Source organism: Sinocyclocheilus anshuiensis, unplaced genomic scaffold, assembly GCF_001515605.1.
Source record: "Sinocyclocheilus anshuiensis isolate Anshui unplaced genomic scaffold, SAMN03320099.WGS_v1.1 scaffold1317, whole genome shotgun sequence".
Lineage (NCBI taxonomy): Eukaryota > Metazoa > Chordata > Actinopteri > Cypriniformes > Cyprinidae > Sinocyclocheilus > Sinocyclocheilus anshuiensis.
This window is the reverse complement of record NW_015551117.1, coordinates 291,934-308,391: the sequence shown is the minus strand read 5'-3', so window position 1 is coordinate 308,391 and position 16,458 is coordinate 291,934. Positions and strand designations below refer to the sequence as shown.

At 39.8% G+C, this 16,458-nt stretch overlaps 1 protein-coding gene across 2 annotated transcripts; it reads left to right on the top strand.

Annotated features, from left to right (window-relative positions):
- Window positions 1-6,002: 6,002 nt before the first annotated feature.
- Window positions 6,003-14,850, top strand: kcng4b (potassium voltage-gated channel, subfamily G, member 4b). Of its 2 annotated transcripts, none has more exons than XM_016453159.1 (3): window positions 6,003-6,385; window positions 7,368-8,199; window positions 14,028-14,850. In XM_016453159.1, the coding sequence occupies exons 2-3, from the start codon at window positions 7,453-7,455 to the stop codon at window positions 14,784-14,786; spliced, it is 1,506 nt and encodes a 501-aa protein (XP_016308645.1). In that variant the 5' UTR covers window positions 6,003-6,385; window positions 7,368-7,452; the 3' UTR covers window positions 14,787-14,850. The 2 variants fall into 2 exon arrangements, with proteins under 2 accessions (XP_016308645.1, XP_016308646.1); XM_016453160.1 differs by lacking the exon at window positions 6,003-6,385 and adding an exon at window positions 7,081-7,088.
- Window positions 14,851-16,458: the final 1,608 nt, after the last annotated feature.

The following is a 16,458-nucleotide window of genomic DNA, read 5'->3' as shown; positions in this document are numbered from 1 at the left end:
TAAATTAAGTGGTTTTAAGTAAAGATATTGTTCAATGTTCAATTTATTTATAAAGCACTTTAAAACAACCTTAGTTTACCAAAGTGCTGTACACAGTTACATTGACCCAATCACACAATAGAATAAACACATCATTAGAAAACCACAGTCACAAAACTTTGAAAGCATGGGAAAAAAGATACGTTTTTAAAAGACTTTTAAACTCAGACACTGAAGAAGCTATTCTGATGGATAATGGCAAATTGTTCAATAGCTTGGGGCTAGCAACAGCAAAGGCTCTGTCCCCCCTACATTTCAATCTAGCTCTGGGAACCAAAAGCAGATGCTTAGTCTGTGATCTGAGTGATCTAGCTGGATTGTGTACAATAATCAACTCAGAGAGATATGGAGGTGCAAGGTTGTTTAGAGCTTTGTACACAAATAGCAGAATTTTGAATTGAATGCGATAATTAAACGGTAACCAGTGCAATGAACGCAAGATAGGCGTGATGTGATTCCTTCTGCGACTGCCTGTGAGCAAACGAGCAGCCGCATTTTCGACAAGTTGCAGACGATGAATAGATGAGACAGGCAGCCCATAATATAGCGAGTTACAATAGTCAAGTCGCGAAGAAATGAAAGCATGAATTACAATCTCAAAACTCTTCCTGCTTAGGAAGGGTTTAACTTTTGCTAATCTTCGCAGATGGTAAAAGCTAGCACTCACAGTAGAATTAATTTGTTTATTCAGCTTTAGGTCGCTGTCCAGTATGAAGCCCAGATCCTTGACCTCAGCAGAACAATATGGGTAAAGAGAGCCCAGATTAACGGTGCTCAGATCAGTTTTCTCGTTAGGCCTAAACAGAACAATTTGAGTTTTATCGTCATTCAAATGCAGAAAATTATTGGTAGGCCATGTTTTCAATTCTTGGAAACAGGCTGTTAGTTGATATAAAGCAGACTTTATTTCATTGCGCTTAAATGGCATGTAAAGCTGGGTATCATCGGCTTAGCAATGATATGACACATCGAATCTCCTAAAGATTGAACCAATGGGTAACATGTACAGCGAGAACAATAATGGCGCCAAAGTTGATCCTTGAGGAACACCACATGAAGAATATGCTACAGAAGAGGAATATTGCCCAATACTGACTGAAAATCTTCTGTTAGACAAAAAGGACTGAAACCAGTCAAGTACAATGCCTCTAATACCAATGCAGTGCTCCAAGCGAGATAGCAGATTCAAAATACCATGGTCAATAAAATCAAACGCTGAACTGAGATCTAAAAGCACTAAGGCCATAGTATTACCAGAATCATTACATGTTAAAATGTCATTAAAAACCTTCAGAAGGGCAGACTCTGTCCTGTGTAAGCTTTTAAAACCAGACTGAAAAATATCGGAGATACAGTTAGTACTCAAATACCTTTGTAATTGCATAAGTACTATTTTTTCTAAAATTTTAGATACAAATGGCAAATTTGAGATCGGTCTAAAGTTTGAGTAAACTGCAGTATCTAGTGAGGGCTTCTTACAAATTGGTGTCACAGAAGCTACTTTAGCGTCTTTAAACAGTTGTTAATGATAATCACTAGGTCTAAATCAATGGTACCAAAGATTTGTTTAACAAATCGTGATGGAATAACATCAAAGGGGGAAAAGGTGGATTTTAATTTTAAGGTGATTTCTCTGCATGTCTGTATAGAAACAATTTCAAATTCACTCCATTGAGTAATGGATAAAATGGGATCTAAAACGGGGTTCGCCATAATAGCTAACTGAGCCTTAGCATTATTAACTTTGCCTACAAAATGCGTAAGAAAATTTTCACATAGTAAAGGTGAGATCTCTGGAAAAATCTGCACTGAGGGGTTTAAAACAGAATCGATTGTTGAGAAAAGTGTTCTAGAGCAATGTAAGTTTTTGGCAATACTTTCTGATAAATATTTCGCCTTGCAGCCTTAGCACCCTTTTGAAATTTGTGCACGGAGTCTTTCAGCATTTCGTATGACACTTGAAGCCCATCTTTCTTCCACTTACGTTCGTATTGGCGACATTGCTGTCTGAGCTCCCAAATGTCACTATTTATCCATGGCTGGGTCTTGCGTTTTAAATTAATACGCTTGCGAGGTGCAATAAGGTCTAAAATACTGGAGCACCTATTATTAAAAATCTTCACCTGTTCATCAACACTCGAATGTGAAGTGATAGGATCTAAAATAAAAGGTTGATGAGCCTCCAGATACATATTTGAGAAATCAGTACAGGATTGAGCAGTCAAAATACGAGACCGACATACCTGAGTTGGTGTAATGCTAGGTAATGAAGGAAGAAGAGTGGTAAACAACACCGGTATATGATCAGAAAAAGAAGCATCACAGAACTCAACATCAGCAACAGATAAGCCGAAGGTCAATATCAAATCTAGTGTGTGACCAAGACAATGAGTGGGGCCTTTTACCTATTGTACAAAGTTCAATGAGGACATGAGATTTAAAAAGTCCTTGGCTAAAGCATTAGCAGCACAACAGACATGAATATTGAAATCATATTATTTTATATGAAGGAATACACCTGACTTCATTAAGTTTTACAAACAAAAGGGTCAGATCAGGTAGAAACACCTTAGGGCATCAACTGCATTTTTTAAGGTGTAGGTCATGAGGTTCTGTATGTTTTTAGCAACCATTCTTGGAAGTCATTTAATGCATTCTGTAGTTCACTGAATTTATTGTGACAACACTAATAAAATGTTCGAGAATTATCTGAAGTTGCATCATTCACCCTATTTATGCAATAAACATAAGTGCCTGTTTATACCAGTACAATAGTGGTGGTTGTAACAAGAGCTGCATATGTCCACACAAAAAGGATTCGGACAAGATTTTAAAACCAAAGCCGAAACAATCACATAAAAGTCAAAACTGAAGTCATTTCAGTGAATTCTCTTTTTAATACCTTTTCATTATACATATGAGACCAGATCAATGTTCTACTGAACTGCAAGGCATTATTAATGACTTAATGTACGTTTCCATATTATCATTTGCATGTTCAGACCCTTAATTAATGCTGCCATTGTAAATACTGAAATAGAGATCTATATACTATACAGTACAATATTCAGTTAAATGTTATCATTGATATTTGTACTTTTAATGTTAAAGTATATTATAAAATATTTATTACACTTTATTTTAAGGTGCCCTTGTTACAGTGTAATTATACATTTAAGTTCTAAGTAATATTAATTAATGTACTTACTATATGGTTAGGGTTAGGATTAGGGCTTGTCTTAGGGCTACTTGCATGTAATTATGCATAATTTATTGTTATTATAATAGTAAGTACATGTAACATGTATAACAAGGACACCTTAATATAAAGTGTTACCAAAATATTCTTAACAAAATAATAATAATAATAATAAAAGTAAATAAATATGATTTTGCTTACCTGTTAGCGTAACCTATTAGTATTGTATATAAGTATAAATTGTCAAAACAACTAGAATTTAAAAAATTATAATAATAATAATAACAGTGTTCATGGTCACATCTTGTATTCTGCAAGTCCTCAGTTCCCAATAACAAATAAGTTCCCAATATTCCATAATGAAAACAACCTCTTTATTATGAGTGCATTGGATGGGTTAAAAAGAATCAGAGAATAAAATTAGCCAAAAAACATGAAAACCATGGGCATAAGTCATTTGTATTGTTCCATTGTTATTTCCCAGCTAACACTATAGACCTGTCTAAGTGTCACATTCCTGTGTCTTCTAATGCTAAATTGTCTTAAAGGGGTCATATGATGCGATTTCAATTTTTCCTTTCTCTTTGGAGTGTTACAAGCTCTTGGTGCATAAAGAAGATCTGTAAAGTTGCAAAGACTAAAGTCTCAAATCCAAAGAACACATTTCATTACACCAAATACACAAAATAATGCTCTTTTTAGCAGCATCATATGACCCCTTTAAGCAGGTTTTCCTTCTTTTCATGTTGAAACATCTAAAGACCATCCTTGTTATTGCCAAAGCGGGTTAGAAACAGTAATGAGTGCTTTCAATATTCAATACTGAGATCTCTGATATCCAAAGTGCCTGCAGGTTAGATAAATGTAACCTTAAAATAACTGGATACTGGATACTGAATAATATTCTTAAGCAGTAAAAACCTTTATGTTGTCTTTTCGTTGGTTGTGTACGTCAGCTGCTTTTTTCCCTACCTTACTGGGTATTTCTCTTCAGAGTAGCACCAAATTAAATTTCCTTTCTGAGTAGCAACATGATACATATGTAGCCACAAAGCAGGAAATTCAGAACAGGCTTCCTGCCCATACACTGAATGATCTGAGTTAAATGGATCTGGTGAAAAGACTGTATAATGCTTTATAATGTTTCATGTTTAGTGGTGCATATTAGGCCATATGAAATATTCTGTGCCTAAGATCATTCAGCTTATTGAGGAGAGGTATGCAATTGTTTTTCTACGCAATCAGACATATGATTTTCACCACCTGATAAAACAGACACAAATACTAAAGAATCACAGAAGGGGTAGTTTCAATTACATGCAATTAGTTGAACTTAAGAATGCTTTTTGGACCCACTACATAAATAAATCTGTAGTAAATATACTACGTAAATATTTTATTCTGACATCAATCTGATTATTATGAAGTACACATTTTAAAGTGCGTACACTAAAGTGGCCTTTTATTTCATTAATATTATATTATATGTACATTTTCCAGTTTTTTAAAATAGACTTTTAAGACTTAGTAAACTACAACATTTATTACATTTATAGGCACACTTACTTTTCACAAGAGAACCCAGCATTCAAAGGACTGAATAATTAACCATCCAAAACTTCCCCTGATATGTAGGGCGTTGTTACCCAGAACATCCAATCAACCAAACAGGAACACGGTGTGCACTGAAACACCTTTGAAACATCTTTGCAGCCGCTAGCAGACACCTAGCATTGGCAACAAGTTTTACAAAGCTATGTATTTTATGTACAGTGTAAAAATCTTGTTAATAAATATGATTACTCTCTGCATTTTTTTTTCTAGAAAGGATAGGGGAAACACGAAAACCTAGATGCTGAATGTAAGGAGACCCTGATGTCAAAGCACTTAATAAGGTTCTCCAGTTTCTTTCTGCAGGCCCAGTTCATCCAATTAGAAGTAACCTGAGAGCTAGTTTAGGAACAGGTTGAACATGACAAACAAACTTGATTACAGAAGAGTAAAGACATCCTTTAAAAACCAACTGTTCTAAAACTCTCTATATAACAAGTTATTGTTTATCCTAGGTGGTAAGTAAGGGTTGTCACTGGTTCAACTGTCCCAGCATGCTCACCATCATCTGTCTACAGGAGATTACAGCTAAACCCTGATATTCATTAGTCTGTGGATCAAGGGCTTCAGAGTTCAGACTCCCAATCTACATATTTCACTAAAGCAATACGTCAAGGTTTGCATAACAGTGATTTTACCATAGTTAAGTATGTTTTTTTGTTATTCTGCATCATGTTATGCATTAGAACACCCCTTAAAAAATTCCTGTTGTGCCTTATCACTTTTATAAAATAGCAGCAAAATCAATATGACAAAAGGCAATGTTAAATAACTTTTTTTAATGTAATTTATTAATAATAATCAGAATGATTTTTCTACAAAGTTATATAGCTCATTTGGTTAACTTAAGGGTGTATTATGCTGGCACGCAATCCAGCAAGTAAACAGAGATAATATTATATGGTGTATTAATATATAAAGTTGTGCATTTTACAGCAGCTATTAAAATGGTTCATTTAATCAGAATTTATCGTTGGATCTATGCATGTCCTATTCAACAATACACTCACAATTGACCTTATTGAGGGTAGATTGAGGATATATTACTAACGTGACATTGTTTTGTTGAAATCTCCATATGTTGTGAATAAAAAGCGAGAACGCATTAAAGCTGTAGGTGGGTGCGCACGCGCGCACAGCCGCTGGTGTTTAATATCTGAAAAGCAGAGATAAACAACAATGGGCTTTCGGAGGACACCGGTGTTAGATAATCGGTTTTATTCCCGAGAGTATTGTTTTCACTCAACCTTTTTTCCCAGGCGCGTGTGTTAGCGATTCAGGGTGATCTTTATGAGACAGGCAGATTATTCATGTCCATCTGACTAGAAGTGTTTAGAAAGAGACACATGAAGAGCTCATGGCAACATTTACCTGCAATAAACTTACTTTCTGGATGGGACGAGGAATTTATCAACTTTTTAATCTTGGTTCATACACCTTCCTAAATGAAAATATATTTTAATAATCTTAGGACAGACGAGTAAAAACGTTTACAGTGTTCTATTAGGATGACAGAATCCTTGACATTTTAAGCAGGTAAGTGGTGAAACTTTTGATTTTATTGTATGAAATGCTTTGTGATGACAGAGAGAAGATTTTGTGGTAAATGTTATTGAATGTTGTAGTGAATGTGTTGATGAAGTATGTATTTTATTAAGTTAGGACTAACAACAACAAAAAAACACTACACTTCATGATACACTGTAAAAAAAAATTTATCTGGTAAATGTGTTTCATTTGAAGATTTTATTTTAAAGGTTGCACAAACTAAATAATTTAAAATTAAGATGTGGGCCAGCCATTCACACGAATGTGTGAAATAATATGGCGGCTGTAGTCGCACCTAACGTTTAAGAGCCAATCACATTTTTGATAGAACAATGGAAGTTCCAATGTACTGTTAAAGGAGCCAAATACCTTTTTAATAGAGACACTTTCTGTTTGATGTCTCTTAAATTGAGAAATACCAGCGAATGAGCTCAATTTATTTTGCCATGGCTTCAGATTTTCCCGTTATTTTAAAACGTTATTTAACCTCAACATTATTAGATGTGTACTTACATAACTGAAATAGCTGAATGAACTAACTAAAGTCATTTCTAAGGGTCAGATCACATCCCTCACTATTTAAAAACACAGGCAGAAATACTGTAGCTCCTCCTTAAAAACGGTCCGTTTTCACTTTTTATAGTGTACAGTATTTCACTTTTTTTTTACATTAGAGTATCAAAGTACTATGGTATTACCATCTGATATAATCACTGTGTTAAGGTACTATAATTTTTGAAAGTGTGTAACAATATTTAATTATTTCTTATAATTCTTGATCTTTTTATATAACTAGTAAATGTTTTTGTGGAAAGATGTTTTTATGTTGTCTACAAAAAAAAAATCAATCATAGGTATCTAAAAGAAATTGGTGTAGGATTTTCTTTAAAACAATTTTCAATCAAAAATTGCTAGTAAATTGAAACATGACATTTTTCTTTCAATAAAATAATTTTATTTCTATTCACAGTTCTCTGCCAGCTCCAGTGCTCTGCTACCTGCTTAAGCTACACTTACTACATTCAAATAAATCATTGACATCCCCAAATGCCACCATGCCCATCATCAGCAATGCCAACCATGATTTTAGCAATCTCTCAGTCAGCACAGACGACAGCAGCCTTGACCTGTTTTTCTCAGAAATTCCAGAGACCGAAACCATCAAAGGTGTATACTTTCAACGTGCCCAGCGACTACACAACATCCCGGTCTTCAGAGATGTTGACCACAATAAACTAGCCCTCATCAATGTAGGAGGAGATTGCTACACGTTTCCTTGGAGCACACTGGAGGAATTCCCACTCACTCGTTTGGGACAGCTGTGTCACTGCAGCAGCCCAGATGATATCGCCCAGCTTTGTGATGATTACGATGAGGCCCGGCGAGAGTTCTTTTTTGACCGCAGCTCGATGGCCTTCCGGGTTATCTTAAACTTCCTGGCTGCAGGTAAACTGAGACTGCTGCGGCAGGTGTGTGCTGTGTCACTGTCTGACGAACTCAACTATTGGGGCATCGACCCTGTTCACATGGAACGCTGCTGTCGGCGCAAGTTGTTGTCCCGTGTGGAGGAAGTAGGAGCGAAGAAAATGAAGGAGGAAGAGAGGAGGCAGAAAAGGCAAGCCATACAGAAGCCTCTAGCACAAGAGAAGGGCTACATCTGGTTCATGAGCCAGCTGCAAGAAATAGTGGAAAACCCTCATTCTGGCTGGCTTGGGAAAATCTTTGCATGTTTCTCAGTGGTCATGATTGCTGTGACAGTTATCAGCTTGTGTATCAGCACCATGCCTGATCACGATAACAGGGTTAGTGCACAAAATCACTATTTTTATATATACTGTCTTCGGAGGGCATATATTCTGAGGGTCTTCTGTCTTCTATAGTATACCATGATATATATTCTACACCCTTTAAAAATAAAGGTTGATGCCATAAAAGAACCATTTTGGGTTCTCTAGTCTAAAGAACCTTTTGGTGAACAATTCTAAAACGAACAATTTCTTCCTATTGTGAAGAACATAACTTAAAGAACCTCTTCCACTATAAAGAACCTTTTGTGCAATGGAAAGCTTAGGTTTCATGGATGTTAAAAGTTCTTCATGGAACCATAGATGCCATCAAAAACCTTTATTTTTCAGAGTGTACACCAAATGTCAGAAGAATGCAAGAATATAAGGAATTTATGGGGTCACAATCACTTTTTTGTATTTCTTCTCACCACTATTCAGCTTTGCATGACCATTACAGTTAATACTTTTATGTATTTGTGTTATTTGTGTGTGGAATGTCATATTTTCAGGTTATTCATCCTCGTGACATACAGTAAAGCCGATAATTTGATAATTTAAGAATGAACTATTTTTGCAGTAGTTTCAACAAAAGGACTATGTTCCAAATAACATGATACCATACTTTTCATATATTGATTCTTATATATATATATATATATATATATAGTATATTGTCACGCTACGGTGGAATGAAACGCACAAGGAAGATGATGAGCAATGCAAACAGTCTTTAATAAATCCACACAAGGGTAAATCCAGGACAGAACAGGCAGGAAACACACGTATGGACTAGGGAAACTTTAATAATCCACAAGAGGGTAGATACAGGACGGACAGGCAGGATGCACACATAGGGACGTAGTAGACCGGACAAACACAGACTGCACAGACTAGGGCTTAAATACATGGGATGACGAGGACAATTAACAAGACACCTGAACCAAATGACACAATCAAATATGAGGGAAAACTAGGTCACGGAGCACATGAGGGATGAAAACACAACAAAAACAGTCCAGGGGTGTGACAGCTCGCCCCCCTCCCGGAAGGCGTGACTTCGTGGCGCAGAAACAACAAAGGGAGGGAAGGAGGGGGACTTAGGAGGAGGACAAAGGAGTGGATGTGGGATGGTGTTAGGGGATGGCAAAGGGCTGGCAGGAAGGCAGGCAGACAGTACAGGAGGAGGTTCAGGTGGAGGACGGACACCCGGGAGGAGGACGACGAACAGAGACCAGGGTGGAGATGATGGAGGGAGGAGCCATGGAGGAAACAGGAGGAGCCAGGACGTATGAGATGGAGGGAGGAGCCATTTAGGAGGCAGAAGGGACCAGGGCAGATCAGATGGAGGGAGGAGCCAGGGAGAATAGAGGAGGGAGCAGGAGGAGGCAGGCGGGACCCAGGCCACAGCCATGATGGTGGCCCACAGTGGAGCCGATGGAGGGACGAGCCATGGTGGAGGAAGGGCTGACGGCTCCAGGGGGCTGACCGACGGCGGCGGAGCAGGTGGTGGTGGAGCCCGAGGCGGAGACAGAGAGCCGAAGAGCCAGGGTGATGCTGAGGATCCGGAGGGCCAAGGCGGAGCAGATGGCTCCGGCGACTGAGGCGGAGGCAGGGATCCGGAAGGCCACGGTGGAGCCGGAGCAACAGAGGACCAAGGTGGAGCCGGAGGGAAGGAGGAGCCTGACAGAGCCGGAGGGACAAGGTGTAGCCGGAGGAGTGGAGTCCCGAGGTGGCGGATGGTCGACGACAGACCAAGGCGGAGCCGGAGGGACGAGGGAGCCCAGCGGAGCTGGTGGACTGATGGGCCACGGCAGAGAGGAGGGAGCTAGGAGCCATGGTGGAGTCACTGGGTCGAAGGGCCGAGGCGGAGTCCGGGACTCAGAGGCTGGAGGCGGAGACAAGGGATCCTCCTGCCACAATGCCGATGGAGACTGGCAGACCCGCGGCGATCCCACCGCACAGATGGTGGGCTGAGGGTGAGCTGAGGGGCTGCCAGGAAACAGCGGAGGTGATGGTGAGGACTGATACAGAGGAGGTGGGAGAGGGAGGCTGGGCGGAAGTTCAGAATGCTCAGGAGGATTTGACATGGTGTGTGCTGCCCACACACACCACATCGCGACAGGGGAACGACCTCCATGGTCGTTTCAGGACAGATAGACAGTTCGGAATGTGCAGACAGTTCAGGGCAGACAGACTGTTCAGACGAAGGCGGGAGAAGAGCTGGCATGTCTGCATATATATCCGAATTTAAATTCACTGAGCTCGGCTTACCCTCAGCCATGGTGCAGTGGGCAGAGCTTCCCTCCGTGCTCTCGCTGTCCATAGCACTCTCCCCCATGGCGAGCACTGTAGCCGGCTCTCGCACCTGGTCTGACGTCACAGGCTCTGGCCTCCGGGGCGATCCTCAGCTCTGTCGGGCTCTGACTCTCCGTCAGCGGTGGGTTCAGGCTCTTGCTCCGTGCAGAGGGGTGATGGTGGGCTGGGCTCTGGGTCTGGCTGTGTTCCAGATCGGGGGTTGACGCTCCCCAGACACCGGATGGTGGCCTTCCTCCAACTCAGTCCAGTGGTGTCTGGGGGGGTCGATGGCATGGTGAAGATTCACCCCGATCCAGAACAGAGACTTCAGTGTTTCATCGTCAAATGGGCAGGACGCAGCGGAAACACTGAAGTCCCTGGCAAAGTCGAGCAGATCATGGTTAGCATGGGCAATGGAGATGAGTTGGGAGGCGTAATAATCCATGACAAAAAACAAAAATGGAAAAAATAAATGGGGAAAACACATCGGGGACTTCTCTATTTCTAGGTCCGGGCTTCTGTCACGCTATGGTGGAATGAAACGCACAAGGAAGATGATGAGCACTTTGGATAAGGAGTCAGATGACGATCTGCCACCTTGGCATTTTTCCCCTCCTGGAAAAGCACCTTCCTGGCTCTTTCTCATTTGAGTATGCACCACTGGACAAAGAAGAAGCAGAAGCACCGAAAAATGGGAAAAAACTGGGGCCCCTGTCAGAGACCACATCTTTGGGAAGGCCAGGAATCTTAAAGACATGATAATCTACAACCTGAGCAGTTTTTTTGCTGAGGGCAATTTGGGAAGGGAAATGAAATGAGCCACCTTTGAAAAATTGTCCACAACTGTCAAAACCATGGAATTGTCCATGGAGGAAGGGAGGCCAGTGCCAAAGTCCAGGACAATATGGGACCAGGGGTGGGTGGTGATGGGCAGACCAAGAAAGGCTCTACTGCCCCTTCCAGCTGTCGCTACTCATCCAAAACCAGCCTAACTGCGAGCAGCTCCTGGTTACCGACATCATAATTTTGATCTGCTATGCTCAGGTGGTGAGAGAAGAATGCGCTTGGGTGCACCATCCCATGATGAGGGGATAATAAAGAAAGGACCGCCCCAACTCTGACCTCTGAAGCATCAACCTCCATAATGAACTGCAGATCAGGGTCTGGAACAGACAAGACAAGTGTAGATGTGAAACATTTTCATAAAAATCCCCATGTTCCTGCTATGACCACCTAAAAGGTACTTGAGTGTAGGCTAGAACAGTTAAGGGGCAGTGGTCTGACTATAATGCCTAATGATACAGCAATAAAAAATAGCAAACACTAGGAACCGCTGCAGTGCTCTATGAGAGTCAGGGACTGGCCACTCTGAGACAGCCCTCACATTTGTCAGCTTGAAATATGCACTTCTCCACTTTGACATAAAGTTGATTTTCAAGTAGCCTCTGCAGCACCTGTCAGGCATGTTGAGTGTGTGCCTGCAAAGATGGGGAATCAATGTACACAAAGACAAATCGATTATGTCTCTGAGCACATCATTTATCAGGGCCTGGACAGCCGGGGTGTTCGTAAGCCCGAAGGGCATCACCTGAGTGCACAGTAGGGGTGTTAAAGGCCATCTTCCACTCATCCCCTTCCCTTATCCAAACCAAATGGTAGTGATGTTACCTATGACACTGAAGCTTCGAGGCACATGTTGAGAGTGCTGCAGCGATCTTCAGTGAAGCCCCGTATCAGGGCATGTATTAGTTTTACAGAGTCATGTGAATGACAGTCACATGCGCAGTTTGCTCTGTGTATTGGAATGTTCGAACCCTCAGATTTACTCAAACTTATTAGATTACATTTTTTAATTCCTAGTCTGCATGAACAGCTTTGGAAACAGGACCAGGGGGATTTTGCCATGACACATTGACAGTGTAGGTTGCTGCATGTCAGCTCCACCAGGCCAACAAACAATGTTGGCAGGTCATGGATGGCAATCTCACTCTGAATATCAGAATTGTGCCCCTTCCTGAAAACATAAAGATGATTCATTTCAAGCCAGCGACTGGGTGTTTTAAACACCTTGATCATTTCCTGAAGAAACAGCTTGAATGTGGCACAGTAAGGTGCTTGCCTCTCCCAGATGGTAGTTGCCCACTATCTGGCCCTCCCAGTGAGTAGGGTAACGACGAACTCCACCTTCCCTGCTTCGGTAGCAAAGGTCGAGGGTTACAGGGCAAATGTGATGGCACATTGGAAGAGGAATGGTTGACATGACTCAGGAGCCCCATTATAAGGAGGTGGTGTTGGCACTCTGGGTTCCGGAGCCACCTGGGAACGACCAGGAGCAGGCAACAGTAGCCCGGATCTGGTCAGTGGTGGTGGTGGCTGGAATCCTTTGGGACTGGCAGGCAGATAGAAGATCCAAAGAATCAATTTTCCTGAATGGAACAGAAAGAGGAGGGGAGCCAGGAGGGCAAGAGTCTGGAGAGTGGTGATGGGGAAGAAGGGATCCAGCAGCCAGAACAGATAGGGGAGCTGGGGAGTCAAAAAATAAATAAATTAATAAATAAAAATAAATAATAATCATGTTTTTTATTAAGCAATATGATAATTGGAAGCCATTCAGTGTTAAAGGTGCATATCCAAAGCTTAATTGAACTGTTGAAAGGGATTTTGAGTTCTGAAAATTACAGATTATTAACACCAGTGGTTCTCAGCTCTGGTCCTGGACACTCTGCATATTTAGTATGTCTCACTTATCTGACACACTCAATTCATTGAGCTCTCTCCTGATGATCTGAATCAGTTGTGTTAAATGAGGAAGACATACAAAATGGGCAGAGCAGTGGGTCCCCAGGGCCAGAATTCAAAGCATTTTTCTCTCAATAAAGTTTTAATTTAAATAACTAGAAAGGTACAAAATGATTAGTACACTTAAAATAGACTTACAATAGCCTTATAAAAGCTGTATTATTAAAAATGTATCAATTGAAATAATATTAATCTACCGAATTTCTAAAATCTGTTTTTACCTTTATGGTGTACTGATAACCACCTTTAAAACACAGGCGGTAAAGAGAATAAGCTGAGGTAAATACAAATATATACTGTAGTAGGCGCACAGTATTATCATGAAAATACAAAATGCTATCATGGTAACACATACTTTTTGGCACAACAATAAAGTAATTAAAATGAATTTAACAACAAATGTACATAACTAATAAGAAAAAAATATATAAGAAGAAATGAAAAACCATCAAATGTGAGCTGTCACACAGAGAACTCTGGAAATGTCATCAAGCTACCTCATTAGGACTGACAGTGTGAGATGTCCCATGACCAGCCAAATACTACACACTTTATCTCAGTAACTGCACCCCCACCCCGCTTTCAATTTTGAATCTGTGTTTCATTACATATTTCCTTTAATAAAGCAAAAATGTCAATGTCAATAGTTACATTGTTTTTTTTTTACAGATTTTGCAGGCCATGCTTTAGTAAGTGATGTTAAATCTAAACATTCACCGTAACGATTTCTCCTTATTGTTCTTTTACAGGGTGAATGCTCAGAAAAATGTCGCAACATATTCATAGTGGAAACGGTGTGCGTGGCCTGGTTCTCCATGGAGTTTTTGTTGCGCTTCCTACAGGCTCAAAGCAAACTGCAGTTTGTTCGAAATCCACTTAATATAATAGATGTCATAGCCATTCTACCATACTACATTTCTTTGGTTGTCGATAGCGAAGATGAATCTGAAGAAGCCGAGCTTAATGGTAGCGCTGGTCGTGGATATTTAGATAAGCTGGGTTTAATTCTGCGAGTCATGCGTGCCCTGCGAATCCTGTATGTGATGCGACTGGCACGACACTCACTGGGCCTTCAGACCCTGGGTCTTACAATACAACGGAGTATGCGAGAATTTGGACTCCTGCTTCTCTTCCTCTGCGTGGCTGTAGCTCTATTCTCACCTCTCGTACATTTGGCAGAGAAAGAATTCACAAAGAACAAGCCCACTGGGCCCCACAGCTTTAGCAGCATTCCTGCTTCCTATTGGTGGGCTATCATATCCATGACGACAGTTGGCTACGGTGACATGGTACCATACAGTATACCTGGCCAGGTTGTTGCCTTTAGCAGCATACTGAGTGGTATTCTTATCATGGCTTTTCCAGCTACATCTATCTTCCATGTTTTTTCTCGTTCATATCACGAGCTGAAGCGTGAACATGAAATGATTTGTAAAGAAGAGCGAGCGGCCACCTTGGATGCTAAAGAGGACGCCCAGAGAGTGCTGGAGAGACACTCTTTTTCTTGAGCCAGCAATAAGAGTAATAGTCAAAGCAAGGGCAATGGCACAACTGACAGTCTAACATGCTGCAATAACATCAGGGGCCGGTTGCATAAACCGCTTAGACTAGACTTAAAAAGTTAGTCATCTAATTTTTTCTCTTTAAGACTGGTCATAATTTCTTAAAGTCAGTTATAAAAAGGGAGAATGGTCTCATTTGAATCCAAAAGGTAAGTCTGATTACCTCTTGGCTAACAACTAGTTGGTCAAACTAGTTCTTAAGACACAGTCTTAACACAGTGGCTATGTTTATGCAACTGGCCCCTGATCTATTATTTGCATATCTCTTCATACTTTGTTGGATTTATTATTTTCTACATGTGATTTTTAAATCTGTTGGAATGTGATTTCTGTGACAAATCAATAAAATAATTATCTGTACCATTAAAATTACTGAGGTTTTGCATATGATGTGTTCATTTGCCCTTAAACATAAAAATGTGTCTGTGTTTGTGATTATTGTTCCATTTTATACATTTATATTGTGATTGAAATTGTTAATTCAGGCCACACCACATTATCATGAATGATAAGTCGCAGCCTTTTAATTGCAGTTACCTTCAACCTTTTGGTATTTGTGGTTTACATAATTTATTAATCCATATTTCTGAAAACACAAGCTCAAGAAGCTCAAGAATCTGGTAAGCCAAATAACTGGTACCTATTATATGCAATATTTTTTTTGGAGAAAAAAAAACATAATAAAGGTTTATATCTACTTCAAGGACTCAAATTAACATCTTTTTAGGCATACTTGAAGTCACTGGTACAATATGTAATGAAAGAAAAAAGAAAGAAACTACAGTGTGGTTTCAAGAATGTGAATATTTTTTGCATGTAGTAGTAAATAACAATGCTTTCGAACATTAAAGGGAATTTAAACAAATATTTTCGAGAATATTCAAATGACATTAGAGCACACGAGTATGTTTAGACTTTTCTTTAATTGTACAATGAAGTATGTTGCTTTGTTAAGCCAAATAATAACATGTCAAATAATAACTTGCATACTTGTCATTACTCTCATGTTTGTTATCATCGGTGACAGCTGGCCAATAGAGGGTGATAGGGAGCCGCCCTCACCGAACCACACACAAAATAATAATTATAGGCCTATTTATAATTAAAAAATGATGAAAAAAGTTGATGTTTGCTTCATGATATATGATATGATATGACATCATCTGTGCAAATATATGCTTTCCCTTTATGTCCCCCTTTAGTGTCTGTTGGCATCTCCTGTGCTTGACTTGTATACATAAACATATATTCTATGTATTTTTGCTGTTGCACCGTATACAGAAATTGTGACTTATTGTTTTTTTTTTTATTTACCTTGAAAAAAAGCTTTGTGTTGTGAGAATCATTCTTAAACTTTATCCGAACTATTAACAATTATCTTTATTTAAAATGTTTCAAGTGTTTTTTCTTAAACTTTTTCTTTATCTCTTTAGCATTAAATAAAGGAACGGTTGCTAAAACTGTTGTAGCACAGCCATACGTTGAAAACTTTCCACCATACGCCACTGAATATCATGTGGCTTGAATTTTTTATTTTTTTTCAACATCACTGACCCTTTTTGATTTAAATAATAGCTGAACTTGCTAATGATAATTAGACTACCTCCAGCAGGCTGCT